The following is a 26,143-nucleotide window of genomic DNA, read 5'->3' on the forward strand; positions in this document are numbered from 1 at the left end:
TTGTTCTCATTGCACAACTTTTATTCTTGCGTTTAGAAAACAGAGGGAGTGTTGGGAGAGGAAGAGGCACAGGCAACTGGCAAATTTTTGAGGCAAGGGTTTCTCTCTGCAACCCGACAGAAAGGCAACCCCCCCCCCCTCCCTGTCTTGGATATCTTTTTAAAAAAATAAAAATCAAAGGCACACATTCTCTTCATCTGGCTGGAACAGCTCTTTCACCAGGTCCCAGTGGGACAGACAGCAGGGGATCCTTTTCCCACAGCTGCTCGAATTTTCAAAATTAGACAAATTTACAAAAAATTATGATAATCCAATGCAGGACAAAACTCTCCTCGTCATCACCCATCAAAACAGGATGTTGGACTGGGCAGGCGTAAAAAAATGTTTTTATTTGGACATCCCTCCAGGGCTAGTATCTGAAAAATCCGGACTTGAGAACTGTTTGATTTCAAAGAACCACGTTCCGAAATTCAGCACTAGTGGCAGATACTGGGGGGGGGGGGGGAATTCTCTCCAGGTTAAAAATGGGAAGGCACCAAACAAAACTCTTTCACCAGTTTTCTGGATTCCCAAGTTGGGAAAACTCTACTGTAATACCAAGTAGGGCCACTAGAAGGTGATAGAGCAACATGTTCAAGGAAATCTGTTCTAGGAATACTTATCATTCAAGGCACAATATACTGTATATATAGAGAGAGAGAGAACCAGTTGTCTTTCTACTCTTTTATTCCTTCAAAATGCATGCATAGAAATTGCATATGTATTGCGAGTATAGAGCTTAGGGGGGAGACTCTGCATGGCAGTCTAGTCTCCATGCAATCTGCAAAAATAAAATAAAAAGGTACATTGTTTTTAAACTGCCAGGAAGACTGTGGTTGCACAAAGCAAACATTTCGCAGTTGCCCTTGGGCAGAATCATACCAGCTGTTTCTTGATTTTTTAAAAATATTTTGTAATAAACTACAAGCCTCTATAACTGGCGTTCCTTAAATAGTTTTGGGCGGACTTCAGCTGCTACTGACCTATTGCTTTTGAAATTGCATCCATGCAAAGTGCTACAGGGGATCACTCCCCGGTTTATAAATGGGGGGCGGGGCGATTTCCTTCATTTGTGGGGTGCGTGCTGTTGCCTTCACGTCAGTCTAGTCGGACTCCCATCACAACACTCCTGACCTAACTTGCCCATAACAAATGGAGTTAAAATGGCAGACAACAGGAAGCGATGGATTTTTTATTCCTGCATGGTTCTCAAGGATTAGTGGGGGCAAACTCCAGCCACAGTGCAGAATTCGCACACAGAACACACGCAACCGCCGTTGCGATCTTGCCACCAGCCCAGACACAGGTCCCCCAAAGAGAGCTGTGCCTTTGCTAGGGGTAAGAATTTCATATTCAGGCCCTCTCAGGTGTCCAGTTCCTGAAATGAAGGCAATTGTTCCATCGCGAAACTATAGTGAATTATAGAATCTGCACGGGCACCGTGGTAAACCGAGCCAGCCTGGGGAAAGGAAAAACAAATACCACTGCAAACTGGAGGCTTCTTTCAAAAAGACACCCATCCGTTGTTAGTAAACAAAACAGTTAACGTAAATCTGTATTAGCAGTTGCTTTTCTAATGGAGGTTAAAAATGCAAAATAAAACAAACACAGTAAAAGGGGGGGCCCTGTTGTTGTTTTGCTTAGCAAAGGGAGTGGAAGAGAAACTGGAAAAAGAAAAGAAAGGGATTTATTATAGACTGTCCCGCGTCGCAGGGAGGACTGCTGGGCAGATGTGGCATTGAAGTTCTAAAAACAGTCCAGCATAGGCTCGGTGATGTCGGAGGGTGGGGAGCGCGATCCCACAGGCGGGCCGGCCTTACGAATACATGGTGAGCTGCAGCCACTGGGGAAAAGAAGAAGAAAGTCACTCTCCACATCCTCTCCAGGTTTCTAGTCCTCATCATCAAAGCATCTCAGCAGCCCAACTCCTTCCCCATCTGCATCTCTCGCCCTGACCTAGCCACTGTGATCCACGCGACGGTCACCTCCAGACTGGATTATTGTAACTCGCTCTATGTGGGGCTGCCCTTGAGACTGACCCAGAAACTCCAGCGGGTGCAGAATGCCGCGGTGAGACTCCTTACGGGGTCCTCGCTGCGGGATCACATTCACCCGGTGCTATACCAGCTGCACTGGCTCCCGGTGGAGTACAGGATCAGGCTTAAGGTGCTGGTTTTAACCTTTAAAGCCCTATACGGCCTAGGACCCTCGTACCTATGGGACCGCCTCTCCTGGTATGTCCCACAGAGAAACTTACGGTCTTCAAATAAAAACATCTTGGAGGTCCCGGGCCCCAGGGAGGTTAGGCTGGCCTCAACCAGAGCCAGGGCCTTTTCAGTACTGGCCCCGATCTGGCGGAACGCTCTGTCACAAGAGACCAGGACCCAGCGGGATTTGACATCTTTCTGCAGGGCCTGCAAGATGGAGCTGTTCTACCAGGCCTTTGGCCAGGGCACAGCCTGACTCCCTCCTTTGGCAATCTTTACAGAACTTTAGTTTATGGTTGCCATCAATTTTGATTTTAATTAGGAAGAACTTCCTGACAGTAAGAGCTGTCCGACAGTGGAATTTGCTGCCAAGGAGTGTGGTGGAGTCTCCTTCTTTGGAGGTCTTTAAGCAGAGGCTTGACAACCATATGTCAGGAGTGCTCTGATGGTGTTTCCTGCTTGGCAGGGGGTTGGACTCAATGGCCCTTGTGGTCTCTTCCAACTCTAGGATTCTATGATTCTATGATTCTATGATTCTATGATTCTAATTATTTTTTATAATGTTTTTAGAATGTTGCACTATTTTAGTGTTGTTAGCCGCCCTGAGTCCGGCTTCGGCTGGGGAGGGCAGGATATAAATAAAAATTATTATTATTATTATTATTATTATTATTATTATTATTATTATTATTATCTCTCCGTCTCCTGCAAGCCGGTCTGCTGCTCCCCTATCCTGCCCCATATCTCCCCGTCTCACCCATAGGCTGTTTACGCCCCAGCATCTCCTCGTTTTTGATTTCCCTCCTCGGAAGCAGAGCTCATGGCAAAAGCCTTTCCTGAGCCAAACTAGAGCAAGTTTGCCTCCGGCAAATCAACGGGAGACTCAGTTGCTCCCTTCTCTTTCTGCTGGGCCCAGGAAAATAAGCCCCGTCTGCACCGTGCGTTGAAAACCGTGCCCCACCGCTCTGAACAGCCATGGATTCCCCCAGGGAATCCTGGGAACTGTAGTCCATTAAGGGTGTCGTTAGGAGACTCACAGAGCTACAACTCCCAGAATTCCCTGGGTAGAGGGATTGGCAGTTGGACCACTCTGGAAACTGTAGCCCTGTGAGGGCATTATTATTATTCTTTAAATTTGTTAGCTGTTTTATCTTGCCCAGGGCAACCCAAAGCGACTTACAATCAGCCCCACATAAATACATTAAAACCAAGAGGAAAGAGAAATACGTTAAAACCATCCCAGGCCACAGATAGTTTAAGGCCAAAGGCCTGGTTATAAAGGAAAGTTTTCAGCTGGCACTTGTAATGAAGGTGCCAAGCGAGCCTTCCTAGGTAGGGCATTCCACAAACAGGGAGCCACCACAGAAAAGGCCTGTTTTTGTGTTGCCACCCTCCAGACTGGAGGGTTCTCCTAAGGACTCTCGGCAGCCATAACAAACTACGGTTCCCAGAATCCCACAAACGGTGAAAGATTCTGACTGAACATTAGTTAGAACGTCCCGATGGCAAGAGCCATTTGAGAATGGACCAGACTCCCTCGGGTGGTGATATACTGTATTTTTCGCTCCACAAGACGCACCAGGCCATAAGACGCACCTAGTTTTTGGAGGAGGAAAACAAGAAAAAAAAAAATTCTGAATCCCAGAAGCCAGAACAGCAAGAGGGATCGCTGCGCAGTGAAAGCAGCAATCCCTCTTGCTGTTCTGGCTTCTGGGATAGCTGCGCAGCCTGCATTCGCTCCATAAGACGCACACACATTTCCCCTTACTTTTTAGGAGGGGAAAAGTGAGTCTTATGGAGCGAAAAATACAGTATTCTCCTTCCTTGGAGGTTTCTAAGCAGAGGTTGGACAGCCATCTCTCAGGGATGCTTCCGCTGCGATTCCTGCATCCCTTCCAACTGTACGATTCTGATTTTGTTCATTTTTTACGTTGTGCACCATAGAATCATAGAATCGTAGAGTTGGAAGAGACCACAAGGGCCATCGAGTCCAACCCCCTGCCAAGCAGGAAACACCATCAGAGCACTCCTGACATATGGTTGTCAAGCCTCTGCTTAAAGACCTCCAAAGAAGGAGACTCCACCACACTCCTTGGCAGCAAATTCCACTGTCGAACAGCTCTTACTGTCAGGAAGTTCTTCCTCATGTTTAGGTGGAATCTTCTTTCTTGTAGTTTGGATCCATTGCTCCGTGTCCGCTTCTCTGGAGCAGCAGAAAACAACCTTTCTCCCTCCTCTATATGACATCCTTTTATATATTTGAACATGACTATCATATCACCCCTTAACCTCCTCTTCTCCAGGCTAAACATGCCCAGCTCCCTTAGCCGTTCCTCATAAGGCATCGTTTCCAGGCCTTTGACCATTTTAGTTGCCCTCCTCTGGACACGTTCCAGTTTGTCAGTGTCCTTCTTGAACTGTGGTGCCCAGAACTGGACACAGTACTCCAGGTGAGGTCTGACCAGAGCAGAATACAGTGGCACTATTACTTCCCTTGATCTAGATGCTATACTCCTATTGATGCAGCCCAGAATTGGGCTTAGTGGCGCTTTTTGCACTTAGTGGCGCTTTTTAAAAAGCGGTTTTATAAATGCTTTCAAATAAACAATAAATGCATGTGGTCGTTTTTTGCTCGGCTCCTTCCTAACCCTAACCCTTCTGTCCCCAACATCTTTGGATCCTTGCTGGGTTTCCACACTCGGCGGATTCCTCCTGCTCAGCTCCCTTGCCCTGGAGTGGAACAAGAGTCAGACGTTCTCCTTACCTCCTTTAAGGTCACACGAATCTGCCCGCTTCCATCCCTGTCCAGAGATTTGAAGGCACCTGAAAGCAGAACGGATACGATACGATAATCTTTATTGTCATTGTCCCATACAGAACAACGAAATCGAAAATCTACACCAGACGTTCTGAAACCAACAAGCCTGCTATCCCAGCGATCCCAGCCTGGTTAGCCCCCTAAAAACTCTGATACCCCATAATTAAATACAATATACTCCCACAGAGACTACCTTACACTGTGTTTAAAACCAGAATCGCATTTGGGTAGAAACTGTTTCTCAGCCGGCTAGTCCTAGTCTTTATAACCCAGAAGGCAGAAGCTGAAAGAGATCATTTCCAGGGTGCGCACTATCCTGCGCTATCTCTGCAGCTTTCTTAAGGCACCTGGAAGCGTAGATTTGATCCAAGGTGGGAAGAGCGCACCCAATTATTCTCTCCACAGTCTTTACAACCCTGGACAGCATTGTTTTTCCCCTGACCGTGCAGCTCCCAAACCACAAACAAAGACCATAAGTTAATACAGTGGTACCTCTGCATACGAATGGGATCCGTTCCGGATCCCCGTTCGCATCCTGAAGCGAACACAACCCGAGTCCCCGCGTCTGCGTGTGTCGCGATTCGCCACTTCCGTGCATGCGCGTGACGTTATTTTGACCGTTTGCGCATGCGCAGAAACCCGGAAGTAACGCGTTCCGTTACTTCCGGGTCGTTACGGAGCGCAAACCAAAAGCGCTCAACCTGAAGCACATTTAACCCGAGATATTACTGTATCATCACGGAAGGATGTGGTTCTGCACTTAAAAGCCATAGCCTTGAAGTCAGGGATCAGTGATGCCCTCAACCCAGGCCATGTCGACATTCGCACAAGCGGGTGCAAGGACTCCCGTGCAAAGGCAGCCAGCCTCAGGGTGGGGTCACCAGAGGCACCCTAGCCGAAACCAGAAGCTGCTCGAGACAGTTTTATTTGGAAAGGAAACAAGTCACCCATGAGGGACCCCTCCGGCAGAACCCTCGGCGACGCCGACTTACGAAACATGGCGTCCAGGCGCACCAAACAGCTGATGAAGTTGTCAAAGTCCATGTTCCCGTTCTCATCCGAGTATCTGCGCACGATCATGCTGTACAGCTGCTCGTTCAGCCGGAAGCCTGGAAAGGAAAGGGGGGGGGGAATTGGAGGGCAGGAAAGAGGGACGAGCTAGTCAGAGAACAGCTCTACTACTATTATTATTATTATTATTATTATTATTATTATTATTATTAGTTGTTGTTGTTGTTGTTGTTGTTTATACTTTTCAGGTTTATACATTTCATTAGTTTTACCATCAATTTAACATTTCAAAGTTTTTGACTTCCTCCCCCCCCCTTTCTGTGGTTCCTTAAATTTATTTCTTAATACCTTCTGCATATCCAAACTCATTTAATTATCTGCTTTAAATATATCCTCTTATGAAACTGCAGGTTATTACAATAATAATGTTTTTATCTGTTTGCAATTTATCTGTAAATATTCAATAAACCATTTCCATTATTTTATAAGTTTGTTATCTTGATTTCTTATATTCCGGTACGTTTCGCCATTTCTGAATATTCCATAAGTCAGAGAGCAGGTCTCGATTCAGAGCACTCAAGGCAGATTTCCTTCAGAATGGAGAGGTTGGATCTTCTTGCAGTCCATGGGACTCTCAAGAGTCTCCTCCAGCACCAGAATTCAAAAGCCTCCATTCTTCGGCGATCAGCCTTCTTTATGGTCCAGCTCTCACTTCCATACATCACTACTGGGAAAACCATGGCTTTAACTATACGGACCTTTGTTGGCAAGGTGATGTCTCTGCTTTTGAAGATGCTGTCCAGGTTTGTCATTGCTTTTCTCCCAAGAAGCAGGCGTCTTTTAATTTCGTGACTGCTGTCACCATCTGCAGTGATCATGGAGCCCAAGAAAGTAAAATCTCTCACTGCCTCCATTTCTTCCCCTTCTATTTGCCAGGAGGTGATGGGACCAGTGGCCATGATCTTCGTTTTTTTGATGTTGATCTTCAAACCATATTTTGCGCTCTCCTCTTTCACCCTCATTAAAAGGTTCTTCAATTCCTCCTCACTTTCTGCCATCAAGGTTGTGTCATCTGCATATCTGAGGTTGTTGATATTTCTTCCGGCAATCTTAATTCCGGCTAGGGATTCAACACCCTTTTAACAAACTACAGCTCCCAGAATTCTTTGGGGGAAGCCAGGACTGTTTAAAATGATGCCATAGTGCGTTAAATGTATGGTGTGGATGGCGTTTTTTAGGTACCCAATCACGTTTGCCCCTTACCTGCTGCCTCAAAGGCTCCTGGGAGTTCGCTGCTGCCGATGGTTCCAGATCGATCAGTATCAAATTGCTTGTAGATGCACTGATGTCCGGAAAACCCCAAAATTGGGGGTGGGGGGTGGAGAGCAAAAAGACAGGTAAGGCAAATAGGACAGCTAAACGGAATAATGTCCTCACCAACCCAAGACTCCACAACAGCCCAGGGTGGATAAAAATCCATGATTTCTTTAAAATAAAATTTTAAAAAATCTTTTTTTTTTAACTTAAATCAGATTTTTAAAATAAAATGCTTTTGGAGGAAAAATCTTTCTAAAGATAGTTTTCTGTTTAAGTTACATTATAGTCCAAAGGCTATTCATCAGGAAAAAGGAATTTGATTTAAGTTTTTCATGTGTGCTAAAACTCAGTCTAAGCTTTTTTTAAAAAAAAAAAAAAATCGTTTAACCACATCGGTTAACAAACATGGATACATATGCTATAATGTTATTGTTTTAGTTAAATAAATTGTTTGAATTGTTATGAAGGAAATGATTATTTTTCTCCTTCCAATGAAGTACAGCACAAAAGTTGTCCAAATTTAAACAATTTTGTAATTACCTGCCTGTGTATTTCCAATAGTATAACCAAATCAGTCATTTCTGACATAACTGTAAAAACTACTCTGAAAATTTATGATTCCAAAAATGAAACCTTCCTCTGGTTGCACATATTAAGGGGATGCCAGCAAGGCTGAACCTTTCTGTAAAACAAATGATTTAAATCAAGTCTTACTGACTAGTGATTTAAATTGTGATTTAGATCAATTTGATTTAAATCAAATCCACCCTGCCACAGCCCCATCCCAAAAAAGGAGTGTGCTAGATGCAAAAAAATAAAGAAAATTTCATTTTACCTGCCACTTCTTGACGTTGTTCCACAGGTACTTGAATTCCTCAAAGCCCAGTTTTCCGGTTGTGTCGCTCTGCACAGGGCACAGTCAAGGAGCAAAAAGCCACAAGCACCACAAAAATCACACATCCACTGTTTCGTTCAGAATATTTTTTCCTTGTTTTCCTCCTCTAAAAACTAGGTCAGTGGCTTTGTTTCAACACCCACTTCCTTCTTTCAAAAGCACAATAATCTGCTTTCCCCCCCTGGGCAATTCAGCTCCAGGGACCAGGCATTCACCCCATAAGACGCACAGACATTTCCCCTTACTTTTTAGGAAGAAAAAAGTGAGTCTTATGGAGCAAAAAATACGGGGCGTGTTTGTGTGTGTGTGTGTGTGTGTGAATGCAGAGGGAGCAAAACCCAAACCCAGATCCCCAGCTGGCAAGAGGATACGTCCATGACGGCCACCATGCTGCGACAAGTGTCAATCCCAAAGCCGTCCGTCTTCAAGTCCGGATCTGGAAAGGAAGAGGCAAAAGGGGGTTGAGACCAATGGTGGAATCAGAAGCCGGAAGCGCCATCCAGCTGGGGCAGATGGGACTTGGCTGTTGGGACCTCATCTTCCACTAGCTCCAGCCAGCATGACCAATGGTTGGGGATAATAAGGGTTAATAGCTACTGAAATAATAAATATGAGACACTCCCATCAGTATTGGCATTCCACCGGCTCCCAATACCACCCCTATAGGCCCCAAAGGAAACTATTCTTCCACTTACGCCGGGTCACCACTTTGTTGAGGATGTTCATGAGTTCTGTAGCGCTGACTTCCATGTCCTAGGACAAAAGAAAGGGAATGGTGTCAGCTGCAGCGCAAAAGGGAAAGTTCAGAGCCTAGAGAAAGTTGTTTTGCATTTCCCATGTGTGTTTTACTCAGACGAGTTCACAGAGAAAACTGCAGCGGAAATAGCAAGTGATACCAACAATAGAAAAATGGCAGATGAAGATGTTGGACTTTTTGGAGCTGGCCGACCCGACTGGAAGAATCCGCGACCAGAAGGAAGTGGAGATACAAGAGGATTGGAAGAAATTTAAAGAATATTTAGCTAAATACTGTAATATAAGATAAATAGAAAATTATTGGAAGAAATTAATAGGCTTAGGGGTAGAATAAGAATATGTGCTAGTAAATATTAATGATTAGAATATCAATAAAAGAGAAGAAGTTAGTAAATGAAAGGAGTTAATATCATTAGAAATATGAATTTGGAGAAGTATTAAAAAGGTGATATAATGAAATTCAGTTAGAGGGGATTTGAGGAAGTCAGATTTCAATGTAATGAAATTAGGGATTTGAAGTAATAATTCCTTTTTGTGTCTTTTCTTCTTCTTTGTTTTCTAATGTTTTTCCTTTTTCCTTGTGGTAAATGTGAAAATCAATAAAAAAAATTTGGAAAAAACCAACAAAATAAAACCTGTAAAGGACAGGTCGGGAGTCCTGACTGGTTACTCACGAGCAACCACCATTGCCATCTGACACATCAGGCTAGTCCTCAGTGTTTACGGAAAGGCCACCGGTGGGGGGGGGGTGGATAGAGAAACAGAAACACTCACGTCTCCCGCCAGCTGGACAAAGAGCTTCCGGAACTGCCGCTGTTCTTCGCTTTCGTTGGCTTCAATGTTGGAAAAGTGGCTGCGAGGAGGCTGAGAAGAGAGAAACAGAGAAACACGGAATTGGACGAGGGCTGTAGCTTGGAGGGAGAGAACCTGTGCAGGACGTCCAGGAGGACTTGAGAAATCCCATGCCTGAAAGCTTGAGAGCAGTGTAGGCTGGGAGGGACGGACCCAGCCTGCCCAATTCTATTCAATAAAATCCCAGGCAGTGGCCAAAATCAAACTTTTGGCAGCTTCCTGAATCGGCAGCCCAGTATCCTGTCTCCAGCGCAAGCGGCAATGAATGCTGCGCAGCAAGAAAAATGGAAGCGACAGGAAGAGTAAGAGGCCACCCGAAACAAAAAGTCTACAAGGATTGGAGAATCTTTAAATAATATTTAGAAAACTATGGAATAATAGGAAACATCTTGGCAGAATTAGACTGATCCCTGCATTGTATAAATATAAGTTCGTAGGGAGGTAGAAAGAAATTATATAAGAAATATGTAACTGTGCGGTGTAATGTAATGGATAGACAAAGTACAGTGAGATTAATTGGAAGTCAGTTCTTAATTTCTTTTCTATAAATGTTATAATTGTTGTCAGGGTTGCTTCAAGATCCTAGCTCACAGAGGATCACGCTAACCAACGGTCATTAAGTAAAAGTCTTTATTGAGTTACAGTTTCCATTCTCAAGCTGCTGCGTGCAACCCTACGTCTAGTAGCTAGATCGGCGAAGCTCCGTCTGAATCTCCGCCCCTCGTACACCAACTTAATATCCTAGCCCTGCTCCACCTTTTCCGCCTGACTGTTCTTCTCTGGGTCCCTCTGCCCCCCTGGGTCTCTTCCTTCCGGGATTCTTCGGACGCTGACCCCCCGGACTCTCCTGTCTCCTTGCGCCGGGCTTTAGGACCCGGCTCTCTTTCCGGGCTGCCTACTGCGCCTCCTTCCTGTGCATTTGAACTTGGCGCGCGCGCCCAACCTTCCACCTTCCGTCTAACCGTTTCTTCGCTCCCAGATGGAGGTGTGGCCACCCCTGACTCGTGCCCTCCCTCCTGCTGTGAGCTGCCAGCGCTTGCCCCCTGGCTCCTTTCCTCTTCCCTGTTCTCTGGCGGTGACGCTGGACCCGATCTCCAACTGCTCTCCTCTGATTCCCCTCTGGCTCTATCTCCCTGGGGTGCCCCCCTAAACTCCCCCCTTGCCTTGGCCACTGGTGCTCCTTTCTGTGAATCCTCCGACTCACTGGAGAGACTCGGAGATCTCGGGTCGTCGTCATCGCTCATCCTTTCTTCTGCCTCCTCCCCTTCGCTCTCTGTTTCCTCCCTTGCCCTTGCCTCTGCTCCTGAACCCCTGACAATTGTGTTCAATACCAGGAGTATATATGATGATAATTAAATTAATCTTCTTATGGTGTAGTGGTTGCTTTGATTTTTCTGTTATTAGTTTGGTTGGTTGTATGTTTGTTTACGTCTATGTACACCTGTTTTTCATCAATGTATTTATTTTAAATTAATAAAGATATATTTAAAAAAGAAAAAGGAGGGAAGAAAAAAAATGGAAATGAAGGACTTACCGGTGGTTCTGGGTTGTACTGAGCGGCTGCTTCACTGATGGACGGCAGGCATGGAGGAGAGAAAAGATAAACGTGATCAGCGGTGGGTCTTTCAAAGCATTGCCAAGGGAATGGATGATTCAATACAAACCCTGCTGAACTGGACTACAATTCCCATCAGCCCCAACTGAGGTTTCCCTGGGCCTCACCCAAAAGCTATATCCTGCTCTTCCAGAATTCACAGAGGAGTTCATAGAATCATAGTATCCCTGAAGGAGCATCTCCACCCCCATCGTTCTGCCCGGACACTGAGGTCTAGCGCCGGGAGCCTTCGGGCGGTTCCCTCACTGCAAGAAGCCAAGTTACAGTGGTACATCTGGATGCGAACGGGATCCAGAAGCGAACGCAACCCGCGTCCACAGGTCGCGATTTGCCACTTCTCCACATGCACGTGACGTCATTTTGACCGCATGCGCAAGCAGCAAAACCTGGAAGTAATGCGCTCTGTTACTTCTGGGTCGCCGCAGCACACAACCCGAAAATACTTATCCCGAAGCTACTTCAACCTGAGGTATGACTGTACAGGGAACCAGGCAGAGGGCCTTCTCGGTGGTGGCACCCGCCCTGTGGAACGCCCTCCCGTCAGATGTCAAAGAGAACAACAACTACCAGACTTTTAGAAGACATCTGAAGGCAGCCTTGTTTAGGGAAGCTTTTAATGTTTGATGTATTACGGTATTTTAATATTTTGTTGGAAGCCGCCCAGAGTGGCTGGGGAAACCCAGCCAGATGGGTAGCGTCTAAATAATAAATTATTATTATTATTATAGATTCGTAGAGTTGGAAGGGACCCTGGGGTCATCTAGTCCAACCCCCTCCAATGCAGGGATCTCAGCTAAAGCATCCCTGATGGACGGCAATCCAAACTCTGCTTGAAAACCTCCAAAGAATGAGAGTCTGCAACTTCCCAAGGGAGACTGTTTGACTGTCAAACGACTCTTCCTGTCAGAAAGTTCTTCCTGATGTTGAGTCAGAGTCTCCTTTCTTGTAACTCGAAGCCATGGGTTCGAGTCCTACCCTCCGGAGCAGGAGAAAACAAGCTTGCTCCATCTTCCATGGAGGTTGGGTGGCCATTTGTCGCGTATGATCTAGGGCAGCAGTTCTCAACCTGCGGGTCCCCAGATGTTGTTGGACTACAACTCCCATCATCTCTGAGCTCTGGCCTTGCTAGCTAGGGGTGATGAGAGTTGTAGTCCAAGAACATCTGGGGACCCACAGCTTGAGAAAGGCTGATCTAGGGGGTTGGACTAGATGACCCCCGAGGTACCGTTCAACTCTACAGTTCTATGATTCTCTGTGTGTGTGTCTTTACTTCATAAAGTATATATACTGCTTAATTGTTGTTTTTTAATATGGTTTACAAAACAGCAAAACTTAGAAAAAACCACAACGATACTTTAAAACAGGCATCCCCAATCTTCGGCCCTCCAGAGGTTTTGGACTACAATTCCCATCATCCCTGACCGCTGGGGTCTTGTTAGCTAGGGATCATGGGAGTTGTAGTCCCAAAACATCTGGAGGGCCGCAGGTTGGGGATGCCTGCTTTAAAACATATAAAAAGTAGAATATTAAAACAGATTAAAATTACTTCAACTTTCCACACACCTGGGTAGACTGGTCTAAACAAGGTTTTTAGCAGGCATCAAAATGCAAGGAAGAAAAGAAAATAACGGTAACATGTCTCTCTCTCTCTCTCTCTCTCTGTGTGTGTGTGTGTGTGTGTGCATTTGCACGTTTTGAACCAAGCTTCTAGCCCTCAGAGGTGTCAGAGAAAAGCTTGGAATGGTGGGAACATTGCTTTCAGAAAGCTCAGAGCTCAGAGCTGACTTGGAATCATCATGCCTCATGCTGTGGCCTTTTTTGCATACTGGATAGTTGGAAAATTCCAGGGATGATTCAGCAGGAAAAGGAAGAAATAACTCATTCCCCACCCAGACCGACAATTCACAGAGAGGTTCAATCCCTCTCAGTGTTAGAAATTCAGATATATAATCTAATCGTCGAATGGCACCTTAGACCTGGGTTACGGTCGCCACAACAGAAAGCCTAGGCTCCTTGCCCCTGAAGATTATTATTATTAATTTTTTTAATACATTTTTATTGGTGTTTTTTAACATATTTCCAACAGTCATATAACATAACTTTTTATCTTATACAATGTTTTAGACTTCCGTCAACACCTCTGATTATTTTTCGTTCTTTATCACTTATTCTGCATTTCTTAATTTCACTATTACTCTTAGAATCCTAGAATCCTAGAATCATAGAATTGGAATAGGCCATGGAGTCCAACCCCCTGCCAAGCAGGAAACACCATCAGAGCACTCCTGACATATGGTTGTCAAGCCTCTGCTTAAAGACCTCCAAAGAAGGAGACTCCACCACACTCCTTGGCAGCAAATTCCACTGTCGAACAGCTCTTACTGTCAGGAAGTTCTTCCTAATGTTTAGGTGGAATCTTCTTTCTTGTAGTTTGGATCCATTGCTCCGTGTCCGCTTCTCTGGAGCAGCAGAAAACAACCTTTCTCCCTCCTCTATGTGACATCCTTTTATATATTTGAACATGGCTATCATATCACCCCTTAACCTCCTCTTCTCCAGACTAAACATGCCCAGCTCCCTTAGCCGCTCCTCATAAGGCATCGTTTCCAGGCCTTTGACCATTTTTTTCTTCTTCTTAATTGTCATTAACTAATAATTCATAGTCTTTCTTGCAATATTTCAAATAATCCTCCTTAAAAAACTTCTTCCAGTCCTACTAGCGTAATCTGTTTATTACAATTACTTTTCAAATAGTTCGTATATTTACTCCATTCCTCTAAGAATCTCTGATCCCGCAGGTTTCGAATCCTTCCTGTTAATTTATCAAGTTCTGCATAGTCCATCAATCTCATCCTCCATCCCCCCTGAAGTTTATTATTATTATAACTATAATTATCACTATCGTCATATATTTACCACTTTATATTTTAAATAAGAAATCTCAAAGAAGTTGACAACACCTTAAAACATCAAATCAGACAATCCAGAATAAAACAAATTCAAGCTCCAAAGAAAATATCTCAGATCCTTCTCTAAGTGACATTCTGCTTTCCCTAGTTGCCAGCCTGGTATCCAGAGATCTCCGCCATTTGACCCGTGCCAGTCCCAAAACATGCCCGGCTGATTTCTGTTTCTTCTTCCCAGGGAACTCTGGGAATTGTAGCGCTGCGAGCCGAACAAGGGTCTCCTTACGCCTCTCAGTGCCCTTAATGAACTACAATTCCCATCATCCTTTGGGGCAGAGGGAAGTCACGACTTTCTAAAGTGGTACCATGGTTCTTTATATATATCTGAAGGAGCGTCTCCCCCCCCCATCGTTCTGCCTGGACACTGAGGTCCAGCTCCGAGGGCCTTCTGGTGGTTCCCTCCCTGCGAGAAGCCAAGTTACAGGGAACCAGGCAGAGGGCCTTCTCAGTGGTGGCACCCACCCTGTGGAACGCCCTCCCACCAGATGGCAAAGAGAACAACTACCAGACTTTTAGAAGACATCTGAAGGCAGCCCTGTTCAGGGAAGCTTTTAATGTTTGATGTATTACTGTATCTTAATATTTGGTTGGAAGCCGCCCAGATGGGCGGGGTATAAATAATAAATTATTATTAATTATTATTATTATTATTATTATTATTTAAAGGTAAGGAGTGAGTGTGGCCCCGAACTCCTTCCTCCACTCAAGAGCCCTGGACTTTACTCCTGAGAGTCGAAACTTCAGCAGCAAAGCTGTCAGTGGTACAATGATAACTGCAATCCTCAGTATGTTTACCCTGAAAGGAGTGTCCCAAAGTTAAGTGGGGCTCACTCCCTAGGTAAGCGTGTTTGGGACAGAAGCCTGACTCTTCTTCTGATAGAGAAGACTTGGGTTTCATCCCAGCTGCTGGCGGCTGTTTTGCTTGTTGACCCAGGTTCCCCTGCACGCTAGCAAACCAGTCTGACGGTAAACACGAACTAGCCGTTCAGCTACCAGCCCATCTCTGCAAACAGTGGAAGGAAAGGTCCTCAATGGCAAAATACTGTATTTTTCCGTGTATAAGACGCCCTCTATTTTGGGGAACTAAAAATTAAGAAAATGGGGGGAAATTGTCCAGAGGTTTTTTTTGGGGGGGGGAGAATTGCCCATAATAGTGATGTATGGAAGTGAGAGCTGGACCATCAAGAAGGCTGATCGCCGAAGAATGGATGCTTTTGAATTCTGGTGCTGGAGGAGACTCTTGAGAGTCCCATGGACTGCAAGAAGATCAAACCTCTCCGTTCGGAAGGAAATCAGCCCTGAGTACTCACTGGAAGGACAGATCCTGAAGCTGAGGCTCCAAGACTTTGGCCACCTCATGAGAAGAGAAGACTCCCTGGAAAAGACCCTGATGTTGGGAAAGATGGAGGGCGCAAGGAGAAGGGGACGACAGAGGACGAGATGGTGGGACAGTGTTCTCGAAGCTACCAGCATGAGTTTGGCCAAGCGATGGAAGACAGGAGTGCCTGGCGTGCTCTGGTCCAGGGGTCACAAAGAGGCGGACGTGACTAAACAACAAACAACAACATTGCCCATAGTTGTTGAACAAAAGCCACCAAATGTCTTATCGCACACCACCACCAGCTGCCAATCACCCACACAAAGACCGATGACAATCTCAGACTCACGGCAGCAACCAGTCACTCGCCCCCCTCTGCCCTACCGGTGTATAAGACGACCCCAATTTTTAAACATTAATTTCACATAAAAATACAGTGGTACCCCTGGTTGTGAACGGGATCCATTCTGGAGGCCCATTTGCAACATGAGCAGAACACAACCCGCGTCTGCACGTGCCGCGATTCACCACTTCTGCGCATGACGTCATTTTGCGCGTCTGCGCATGCGCGAGTGGTGAAACCCGGAAGTAACCCTTTCCGGTACTTCCGGGTCGCCGCGGGACGCAACCTGAAAATGCAACCTGAAGCAAAGGTAACATGAGGTATGACTGTACTCGTCTTATACACGGAAAAGTACGGTACTTCCCAGTGGAGGAGAACTTTGCTTTTCCTTAGTCCTCAGAACACACATAAACCACTTTGGCTTCCAGGACTGGGTAGAAGGAAAAGATGGAGCTGGGAGCCTGCAAAAGTCTTCAGCAACCAGATGTTTTGGACTACAACTCCCATGGCTAGGCTGGTTGGGGGCTGATGGGAGTTGTAGTCCACCTGGTTGGCGAAGAATGACCTAACCCACCTAACCCCCAACCCAAAGGACAAGGAAGTTTTGCCCAAAGCCCAGCTCCGTCAGGAACCTCCTACCCCTGAACTATGCAAGCTGGTCATCGCATGAACAACTGTTGCCCGAGTTTGGTTTCTTCTTTTTCCTCTTCCCTCCTCATCCCGTTTGCCTTGTGTGCTGTCTATTGGTTTTTTTTCTAGATTGAAAGACGGCGGGCAGGAACCGTCTTAGGATCATAGAATTGTAGAGTTGGAAGAGACCACAAGAATCATCTAGTGCAACGCCCTGCAAGGCAGGAATCTTTTGCCCAATGTGGCGTTCGAACGGATAACCCTAAGATTCAGAGTCTCGTGCTCTACCGACTGAGGTATCCAATTGTCTTGTTTTGACCATCTGCATGTAAGCCACTCTGGAGCCATTTTGCCTGAGGAGCGGGATTCAAATGCTCTAAATAAATCAATAACAAATAAATAAGGAAGGTGAGTTCTGGGGCTGTAGGCTTTTGGGACTCAGTCCAGCCTAACCCTACACACAAAAGTATGCAAATGTTTGACACTTAATATGAGCCATTTGCCTTGATATTTCTCTCCCTCTCTCTCTCTCACACACACACACCAGATCCAGGTTCCTAAACAATATTTCTTTTCAAAAAAAAAAAAAAAAAAAGATATTGGGGATTGAGCTGATTTGCAAGTTATTCTTTCAGTTCTGGAAGCCTAATCCAAGATGTGTGCAATGTAGCAGCTGAGGATTATGGAGAAAATAACTTTGCACGTGCTCAGAGTTCCTCTCTTCTTTCATATCCCTCCTCATTTTTCAGGCTGGGTCTTGGCACTAAAAGCGGGTTCAGAGTCAGACCTTTGACTCAGATGAATCCATCTGCTGCCTTAGTAGCCTAAATAGTGAAATCTCCAATCACATCAGGAGGGAACTGACATATTTTGATTGGTGGGATCCAGTGAGCACTGTGGCTGGATGGATCCCAGATCGCTGGGCCATTTTCATGCTGCCCTTCAGGAATTTAAATGCAAGGGGCGGCAGACTAGGTATAAGGCCATAATAATTTATACCTGCACGCCTCTGCAATAATTTGTGGTGTGTTAGACGATCGGAAGAAAAACTACCACTATCTTCCCTTTCTGGTTACCTGGTAAGCAGGCAAGTGGCTATTTACAAGCCAGTTACATGAGCAATATAATAAACCCACTAATTGGGAGAAATTGGAAAAAAAGAAATAACACCGACAAAAAAAGAATGGCAGGATAAATTATATGACTACACTGAATTGGCCAGACTGGCAGAGGCAATTAGGAAAAATTTCAAAAAGAATGGGGGAAACATAGAGAACACCTTAAAAAGCAGTCACCTCAAATTAATACTTGGACTTGTTTCGATTAATTTCTGCAGGATAATTTATGGTACTTAAGTTAAAAATTGTATTAAAATGGGGGGGGGGGAATAACAAACTAAGATGGAGACAGTTTATTAAAAATGAAAAGACAACCATGTAGAGAGGATGAAGGAAGTCAACTGGAAGAAAGGAAGAACAGAATTATGGTGTGTGTGTGTGTATTGTTCGCTATTTGTTTTGTATAAGTTTAGGTACGTTGTTATGGATTATTTGTACAGTCATACCTCGGGTTACAGCCACTTCAAGTTGCGTTTTTTCGGGTTATGGACCGCCAAAATCCAGAAGTACCGGCACGAGTTACTTCCGGGTTTCGGCAGTTGCGCATACGCAGAAGCGCAGAATCGCAACCCGCACGTGCGCAGACATGGGTTGCGAATGCTGCGGGTTACGAACGTGCATCCCGCACGGATTACGTTTGCAACCCGAGTGTCCACTGTATACTTTTTTTATTTGTTTTTGGTTGTGGTTTTGCTGTTGTTTGTTTTATAAACGTTTGTGCATATATTGTAAATAAACTCTTTTTTTTTAACTCACCTGATGGCGCTGATGACTCCTCCCAGGATCCCCATGGCTCCGCCTCCTCCTCCTCCGCCGCCGCCTCCACCGCCTCCACTCCCCCCTCCACCACCTAAAAACCCTCCGATGACATTGCCAATGTTGATGTTCGCTCCCCCGATCTTGATGTTGCCCCCTCCGCCGCCGCCGCCACCTCCTCCTCCGCCAAGGAAGTTTTTGACAAGGAACATTTTCAGAAGTGTTTTCTCTGTTTGGAGAGAAAAGAAAGTTTGTTTAAAACACACATGCACACACACTTGCAACTGTGCAAGATGCACATTGTGGTGTTACGTAGGTCACAAGTTTTGTTACGCGTAAAACACATTTCATGTAACGCCTCGTCAGATTTTCTTAATGCTAAGAACCTTAAAATTAGAGAATTAAGCAGCAGGTCTTTATTTTCCTTTGTTAAGGGGGGAGAATTACATAGTGTGTTTTTTTACCAACGTAACACACCCAGCCAACCTAAGTCCTATTGTGTAACGCGAATCTGATTCTGTTCCCAACTCCTGTCCCTGAACTGTATCCATTCCAATTTGAATAAGAGCTACTATTTAACATTTTGTGCCCCAATTCCCCCCCCAAAATTTCCTCTACCCTCCCCATCCTCATTTTCCTTTGTGCCGTGTTTGTTATATAGTAATCCTGCAGGGAGATATTCTGTTGCTTTTCCGGACTCTGTACAAGCTGCTCTGAGAACCCTTTTGGTTGAAGGAGGGGTTTAAAAAAATCTGAATAAATTAAGGGGTAAATTCACACATCTCTGAGTAAGCTTCAGGGAAATAGGAAGAAACCTCCGAAGACTGACAATATAATCCTGTGCCCACAGACTGGGAGAAGGTCCCATTGAAGTCAATGGAGCCCTTTCTTTCTTTCTTTCTTTCAGACTCACATTTATAGGATTACACTGTAAAGTACAAAACTGGAATAGATTTCTGGATGTGATGTCTGGAATAGATTATGCAGCAGGGTGTCCTGCCTTTATTTAACAATTTACAGGGTGTAACACCCACCCACTCCAAAAAAGGGGGGGAGAACCCCCTATGGCTTTACTTCTTTTTAAAACTAAGCTATGACCCTTAATATATAATGCACATCACTTGGGAAGACAGGCGAACTAATGCCAGTGTACTGGAAGAAGCAAAGATCACCAGGGTTGAAGCAACGATTCTTCAACATCAACTTCGCTGGACTGGTCATGTTGTGCGGATGCCTGATGATCGTCTTCCAAAGCAACTATTCTATTCCGAACTTAAAAATGGAACGCGTAATACTGGTGGTCAACAAAAGAGGTTTAAAGATTGTCTCAAGGCAAATCTTTTAAAAGTAGTATAAACACCAACAATTGGGAAACACCGGCCTGCGAGCGCTCCAGTTGGAGAACAGCCTTGACCAAAGGTGTCGTGGGCTTTGAAGACACTCGAACTCAGGACGCAAGGGAGAAACGTGCTAAGAGGAAGGCACGCTTGGCAAATCCACACCGGGATCAACTCCCACCTGGGAACCAATGTCCCCACCGTGGAAGGACGTGTGGATCCAGAACTGGCCTCCACGGTCACTTACGGACTCACTGATAAAACTGTGTTTATAGAAGACAATCTTACTCAGTTACGAGGGATCGCAGAAGAAGAAGAAGAAGAAGAAGAAGAAGAAGAAGAAGAAGAAGAAGAAGAAGAAGGGGGCATGTTGTTTAAAATGTCTCCATCCTGTTTTCTTTTCCAAAAAATACTCAAAGAGGTTAATAGTAAAAATTCTGCCTGTACCCAAATGCTAGATATCAGCCTCGTAGAAGCTAGCGTGCCTGAGAATAGTTTGGGGGGTGTTTTTTACATGAAATGGGACCTCTCCTTGCAGGGGGGTGGGGGTCAAAGGCATAGCATGCAAACAAGGAAGCTGCTGGGTTGCAACAGTTAACCCCTCCCTCCACAAACTCTGTAGCGAGACAATTTTAATGCGGCGCACCCCCTCCTGGAGAAACAGGAAGAACGAAAGAGATCAGGGGATTTAGAAAAGCTCCGGGAAAGGTCTTTAGCCACGCTTGGGTAAAACAGGCTTGACTTAATGGTCACTGTTCAAAAAGGTAATCACCGCTCCTTGTACTTTTCCTGCATTTAATTTCCTACTATCCTCAACAAAGCCAGATTTAGGTTTGATGAGGTCCTAAGCAACTGAAGGTAATGGGGCCCTTTCTATGTCCAGCTGTCCTTTGTCAACAACAAATGGTCACTGCTTTTTGTGTTGAATATATGCTATATGGTAATTGATGGACCTCATAGGGATCTCAAGCCATTTGCACATGTTGCCCTGCAACCAGCCCATGCAGAATGTAGGCACCCTATATATAGAAAGGAGCAAAGCAGTGATCTTTTAAGGGATCAGGCTAGCGGGCGGAGCCCATGACTTACATCATAGGAGCCCACACAACACAAAACATGGTTGCTGTAGGTAGGTTTTGTTTTATTTGTTTTTTATCTTATATTTTGGAAATGTACATCCAGGTTCTTTTTTCCTTTAAATTTTATGGGGGCCCCAAGAGAGTGGGGCCGTGAGCTATAGCTTGTTTAAAGGTAAAGGGACCCCTGACCGTTAGCTCCAGTCGTGGCCGACTCTGGGGTTCTGGCACTCATCTCGCTTTACTGGCCGAGGGAGCCGGCGTACAGCTTCCGGGTCATGTGGCCAGCATGACTAAGCCGCTTCTGGCGAACCAGAGCAGCGCATGGAAATGCCGTTTACCTTCCCGCCGGAGCGGTACCTATTTATCTACTTGCACTTTGACGTGCTTTCGAACTGCTAGGTGGGCAGGAGCTGGGACCGAGCAACGGGAGCTCACCCCGTTGCGGGGATTCGAACCACCGACCTTCTGATCAGCAAGTCCTAGGCTCTGTGGTTTAACCCACAGCGCAACCTGCGTCCCTTATAGCTTGTTTAGCTTATGCATAAATCCGGCACTGGTCCTCAATCTTAACCATTCCCACCCCTTAACCATGTGCGTCTGTGCGTCTCCGTTTGTGCGTGATGTCATGTGTGCATGTGTGAACCTGCAACTCAGGATAACCCTGCATTCAGGTAGAAATGGACTGGGGTCCAGAGATGTTTCTGCCATATTTGCAGGGGGTTGAACTAGATGACCCCCAGGGACCCCCCCTCCCATCTCTACAATTCTATGAAATATGCTGGTCTTACAGGTGCCATGAAACTCTTTGTTGGTTTGTGTTTTGTTTAGTTTTTGCATGTTCAAGCTTTCCGGGGAAGGGTTATTTGCAAATCTTGTCACACCCGAACAGCGCGAATTCTGGTTTTAAATGTTGGTGACGAGCGGCAGAGGACACAGAGAGGGACTTTGGGCGATCGGAAATTATTCCGATCCCATATGGACAAGGAAGGGGCAGCGGGGAGAGAATGCAATCGGCTTTTCCTGCTCCAAGCACTCCTTGTCCCCACACCCTCCCACAATACTAGATCTAAAGTAGATCTAAACAATACTATAGATATATACTATAGATCTAAACAATACTAGACCGCAGGGCCTGTAAGACAGAGTTGTTCCGCCTGGCCTTTGGCTTGGAGCCAATTTGATTCCCTCCCCCTCTTTCTTTTTTCCTTTCCTTATCCTCCTGCAATGAGGCTACATTTTAATGTTTTAATGTTGTATTTTAATCTTGTTTTTAAGTTGTATTCATTCAACTTGTTTTTATTGCTTGTTAGCCGCCCTGAGCTGGGGAGGGCGGGGTATAAATAATTTTTTTAAAAAATATTATTATTATTATTATTATTGCCTGGGAATCCTGACCTCCAGCCTCCCCAAACCTAGCGCTGATGGGAATTATAGTCTAAAACATACAGAAGACACCATGTTTGGCCAGGGGTGTGTGTGTGTGTGTGCGCGTGCGCACATTATAGTTGGATAAAACTGCTCAGACTTCCCTGGTTACTTCCTTCTCCCCAGCTAGTAAAATCCGTATTTTTCTTTCCAAACCTGCAAAGACGACCCAGATACCCCATGTTTCCTCTTTTTAATGTCATTTTCCACTAGATTGTTAACCCCCCCACACACACACAAAATCACTTAAGAGCAGGACCCTCTAAGAAACATCGCTGGCGTTTGGAGAAAGCAAGGCATTTAAGAAATGTTTTTGGAGCACCAGTTTAAGACGGAAGCTAGAAATGTCCTTTCCAACATTCCTGTCTTGTGGGGGTTTTGTGTGTTTGTGTGTTTGGAGGAACTTTGCAGGCCTAACAGGCTGGCGTGTCTGTCGGGTGGAGTGAAACCGGATTAACTGTCCCAGGCTCCTCCTCGGAAGGAACTCTGGGGTGTGTAGTTCTGCGGGCGCTTATGGATCTGCCTGCCAGAGCCTCCTGATTCACGGCCCTGACTACAATTCCCAGGGTTCCCTGCGGTTACAAAAAAGGGTTTGATGTTTAAGATGTGGGCAGATCCATACATTCAAAGAATAGCAAATGCGCATTTAAAGCACATGACCCCCCCCCAAAGAATCCTGGGAACCATAGCTTCCCTTCACAAAGCTACCATTTGCGGCGCCCTGAGCCAATCTACAGTTCCCAGCATTCTTGGGGTGAAGACATGCTCTTTAAATGTGCATTGAATATGCTTCAAATGTACGGATCTGCCCTTTGTTGGGGTCCTGGGCACATTTACCTGGGAGTAAGCGCCACTGTGCGCAATAGACTTCCCACCCACCCCCCAAAGAAAAAGGTTTCCTGGAAATTAAAAAAATGCTTCAGAATAAAAAGATGGTTTGGCGCGTGTGGTTCCGCACATGAAATATAACAAAAGTGGAAGATGGCTGCACTGAAACCTTGAGATCTGGGCCGGGATCCAGACCATTGCAGCAGAGGAAAATGCTCCAACACAAGAGGAACCCTCCCCAATTTGGAGAGCAGCTCAACACAGACAAAAGGGATCTATTGACTTCGCTGGAGCTAATATTTTGTAATAGTTTGTGAAGGAGTTTGCAATAGTGTTGCCTAGGAGCAAGAGAGAGTGTGTACAGCCCTATAGCCAAAGGAGCTGTGAGAATCGTAGAATTGTCGATTTGGACGGGATCCCAGGGGTCATCTAGACCAACCCCGGGAAGCAGGGATCGGGGCTAAATTGGGGCAGTTTGGGGCTGGGTCGGAGACATCCCTAGACAAAACTTGTGCAAAGTATTAAATCCTGTAAGGTGAAAGGATTAAGATTACCATACGTCCCCGTTTCCCGGGAAAAGTTCCCCGATTTACAAATCAGTCCCCATACAAAATCGATCGAAGTTGAAAAGTGTCCCATGATTCATTGGGGGGGAAATCTGGTAACCTTAGAATGGATCCCTTACTAGATTATCTCGCTCCCAACATCATATGTGTCTCATTGTAGACCCCATAAAGTTCCTGGAACTTTTGAAGGGCGGTTGGAAGGCATCGTTTGTGGAGCATCCTCGGATTGGGTCCAAGGGCAACAGATCCCAGGAACGGATACAGGACCCATAACGGAAAAAGTTGGGCGGGAAAGGAAAAGCATTCCCAGTGGAAAATCACCAGATATAGGGGGGTCCAAGAAAAAAGAGGACTATTGTATCCAACTGAAGCCTACTCAAAAAAACACCCATTAAAGTCAATGGGCCGAGGTGAGCTGTGTTCATTAATCCCAATGGGTCTACTCTGAGTAGGGTTGACAATGACGACAGCCCGGATGATTTAGGGCGGGTGAGAGATCTCCTTCGAAGGAGAGGAGATGTGTGTGAAAAGGAAGGGCGAGTTTGCAGCGGGGGGAGTAGATTACAAAACGGAAACTAATGCTGAGAGAGAGCAGGGAGGGATCTAGCGCGGGCCGGATCGTGTCCAAATGGGCTCCAGGGGATTTAGAGGGAGGGGAAATGGACAGTGGACAAGATTTAGGGCAAGGGAGCCAGAGGAGGCCCAGTGGAGGAAGTAGATCCTCCCGGTAGTTGTTAGTGGGGGGGGACCGGGATCCACCCGTGATCTCCCCAAGGGATCCACTGCCTGGAAGGGGAAAAATAACCCAGTTAGTGCCCAGAACCAGCCTGCAGGTCCGGATCTGCCCCCCTCTTACCTTGTGGCCGAGGCTGCTGCGGGGTCGCTTCTGCTGCGGGCGGCTCTCCGTCGGGTCCGCTGCGGGATCTACCACGCCCGAGCGAGTCACTGCAGCGGAGCCGCCCGGAGGGCGCCGCGGGGTCCTAGCGCCCGTCCACCGGTCGGAATCCTGTGCTGGGGGGAAAGCTTCACCGGTTGAATTTCCGCCTGCCGTGCCAGAAAAAGAAGAGAGAGAGAACGAGGCTGAGATCGGCGTTAAATGACTGTTTCTTTTCTTTTTTTAATAGTTTTTATTGAATTTTACAAATGTTACAAATTTTATATTCATCACAATTTTCAACAAAATAGTATATAAATCCCTACCTTTCTTCCCCCAACCTCAACTTCAGGTTCCTTAAGTATTTACTTCTTCTGCCTGTTGTCTTTTAGTTACATTTTATAATCTTTCAATTAAATATTGTTACAGTCGTTTCAATTTTTTTATCATCTTCCCCATATTACAGCTTTTTTGTTTGTTTGTTTTCTTCATTGTGTTTAGGCAAACCCTGCCAGTGAGTCCCCTTCTTTACAACAGTTCTTTAAATACAGCATAAACAGTTTTCAATCTTTCTTAAAATCTCTATTATCTCTTAGTTTCCCCTTTAAATGACTGTTTCAAAAGGCTTTTTTATTTTTGAATATATTGAATATATATTGAATATATATATATATATATATATATATATTTAAATAGAAATATTTGTGAGTAACAGATTGGCCTAGGATGTAACTATGTGAAATTGTATAATATTATGGATGGAAGTCAAAATGAAAAAAAATAAAGGTGTTAATTGAACAAGTAAATCGTATATGAAAATAGTGTTGGAAAACTGCTACAATGAACTATTTGGAAACTCAGCCAGGGGGATTTGAGGAAGTCGCTTTACAATGATAACAAAAGTGGGATTATAACAGTTAAGGTAAATGTTTTGTGTGTTTGTTTTTTGATATTGTAAAGTTTTTCTTTGTTGTTGTGTTTGTTAAAATATTGGAAAACCAATAAAAAAATTTATGAAAATATATATATATACCACTATGAATTGGCAGGCACCACTGGGCAGCAACACACCGCCTTGCCTTCACGCCCCCTGCCGGTGGGCTTGTCCGTTCCATCATTTATTTCTAAAAACACTTCTGTAATAATAATAATAATAATAATTTATTATTTATACCCCACCCATCTGGCTGGGTTTCCGCAGCCACTCTGGGCAGCTTCCAACAGAATATTAAAATACAATAACCTATTAAACATTAAAAGCTTCCCTAAACAGGGCTGCCTTCAGATGTCTTCTAAAAGTCAGATAGTTGTTTATTTCCTTGACATCTGCTAGGAGGGCGTTCCACAGGGCGGGTGCCACCACCGAGAAGGCCCTCTGCCTGGTTCCCTGTAA

At 45.3% G+C, this 26,143-nt stretch overlaps 1 protein-coding gene across 1 annotated transcript; it reads right to left on the minus strand.

Moving 5' to 3' along the window:
• On the minus strand, positions 1-24,880 carry CAPNS1 (calpain small subunit 1). The gene is made up of 11 exons (XM_028741821.2): positions 24,733-24,880; positions 18,642-18,870; positions 11,430-11,463; positions 9,818-9,907; positions 8,983-9,040; positions 8,659-8,723; positions 8,228-8,296; positions 7,339-7,417; positions 6,057-6,173; positions 5,011-5,069; positions 1-1,882 (listed from the first exon to the last, which is right to left on the minus strand). The coding sequence occupies exons 2-11, from the start codon at positions 18,851-18,853 to the stop codon at positions 1,856-1,858; spliced, it is 810 nt and encodes a 269-aa protein (XP_028597654.1). The 5' UTR covers positions 18,854-18,870; positions 24,733-24,880; the 3' UTR covers positions 1-1,855.
• Between the last annotated feature and the right edge of the window lie 1,263 nt (positions 24,881-26,143).

The sequence above is a fragment of the Podarcis muralis genome, chromosome 7 (genome assembly GCF_964188315.1).
Source record: "Podarcis muralis chromosome 7, rPodMur119.hap1.1, whole genome shotgun sequence".
Classification (NCBI taxonomy): Eukaryota; Metazoa; Chordata; class Lepidosauria; order Squamata; family Lacertidae; genus Podarcis; species Podarcis muralis.

Coding starts and splice junctions, on each gene's coding strand:
- CAPNS1 (XM_028741821.2), bottom strand. CDS start 18,853: ATGTTCCTTGTCAAAAACTTCCTTGGCGGAGGAGGAGGTGGCGGCGGC. Junction 11,464..18,641: donor GGAGTCATCAGCGCCATCAG/GTGAGTTAAAAA, acceptor GCCGTCCATCAG/TGAAGCAGCCGCTCAGTACA. Junction 8,724..8,982: donor CAACAAAGTGGTGACCCGGC/GTAAGTGGAAGA, acceptor CTTCCTTTCCAG/ATCCGGACTTGAAGACGGAC.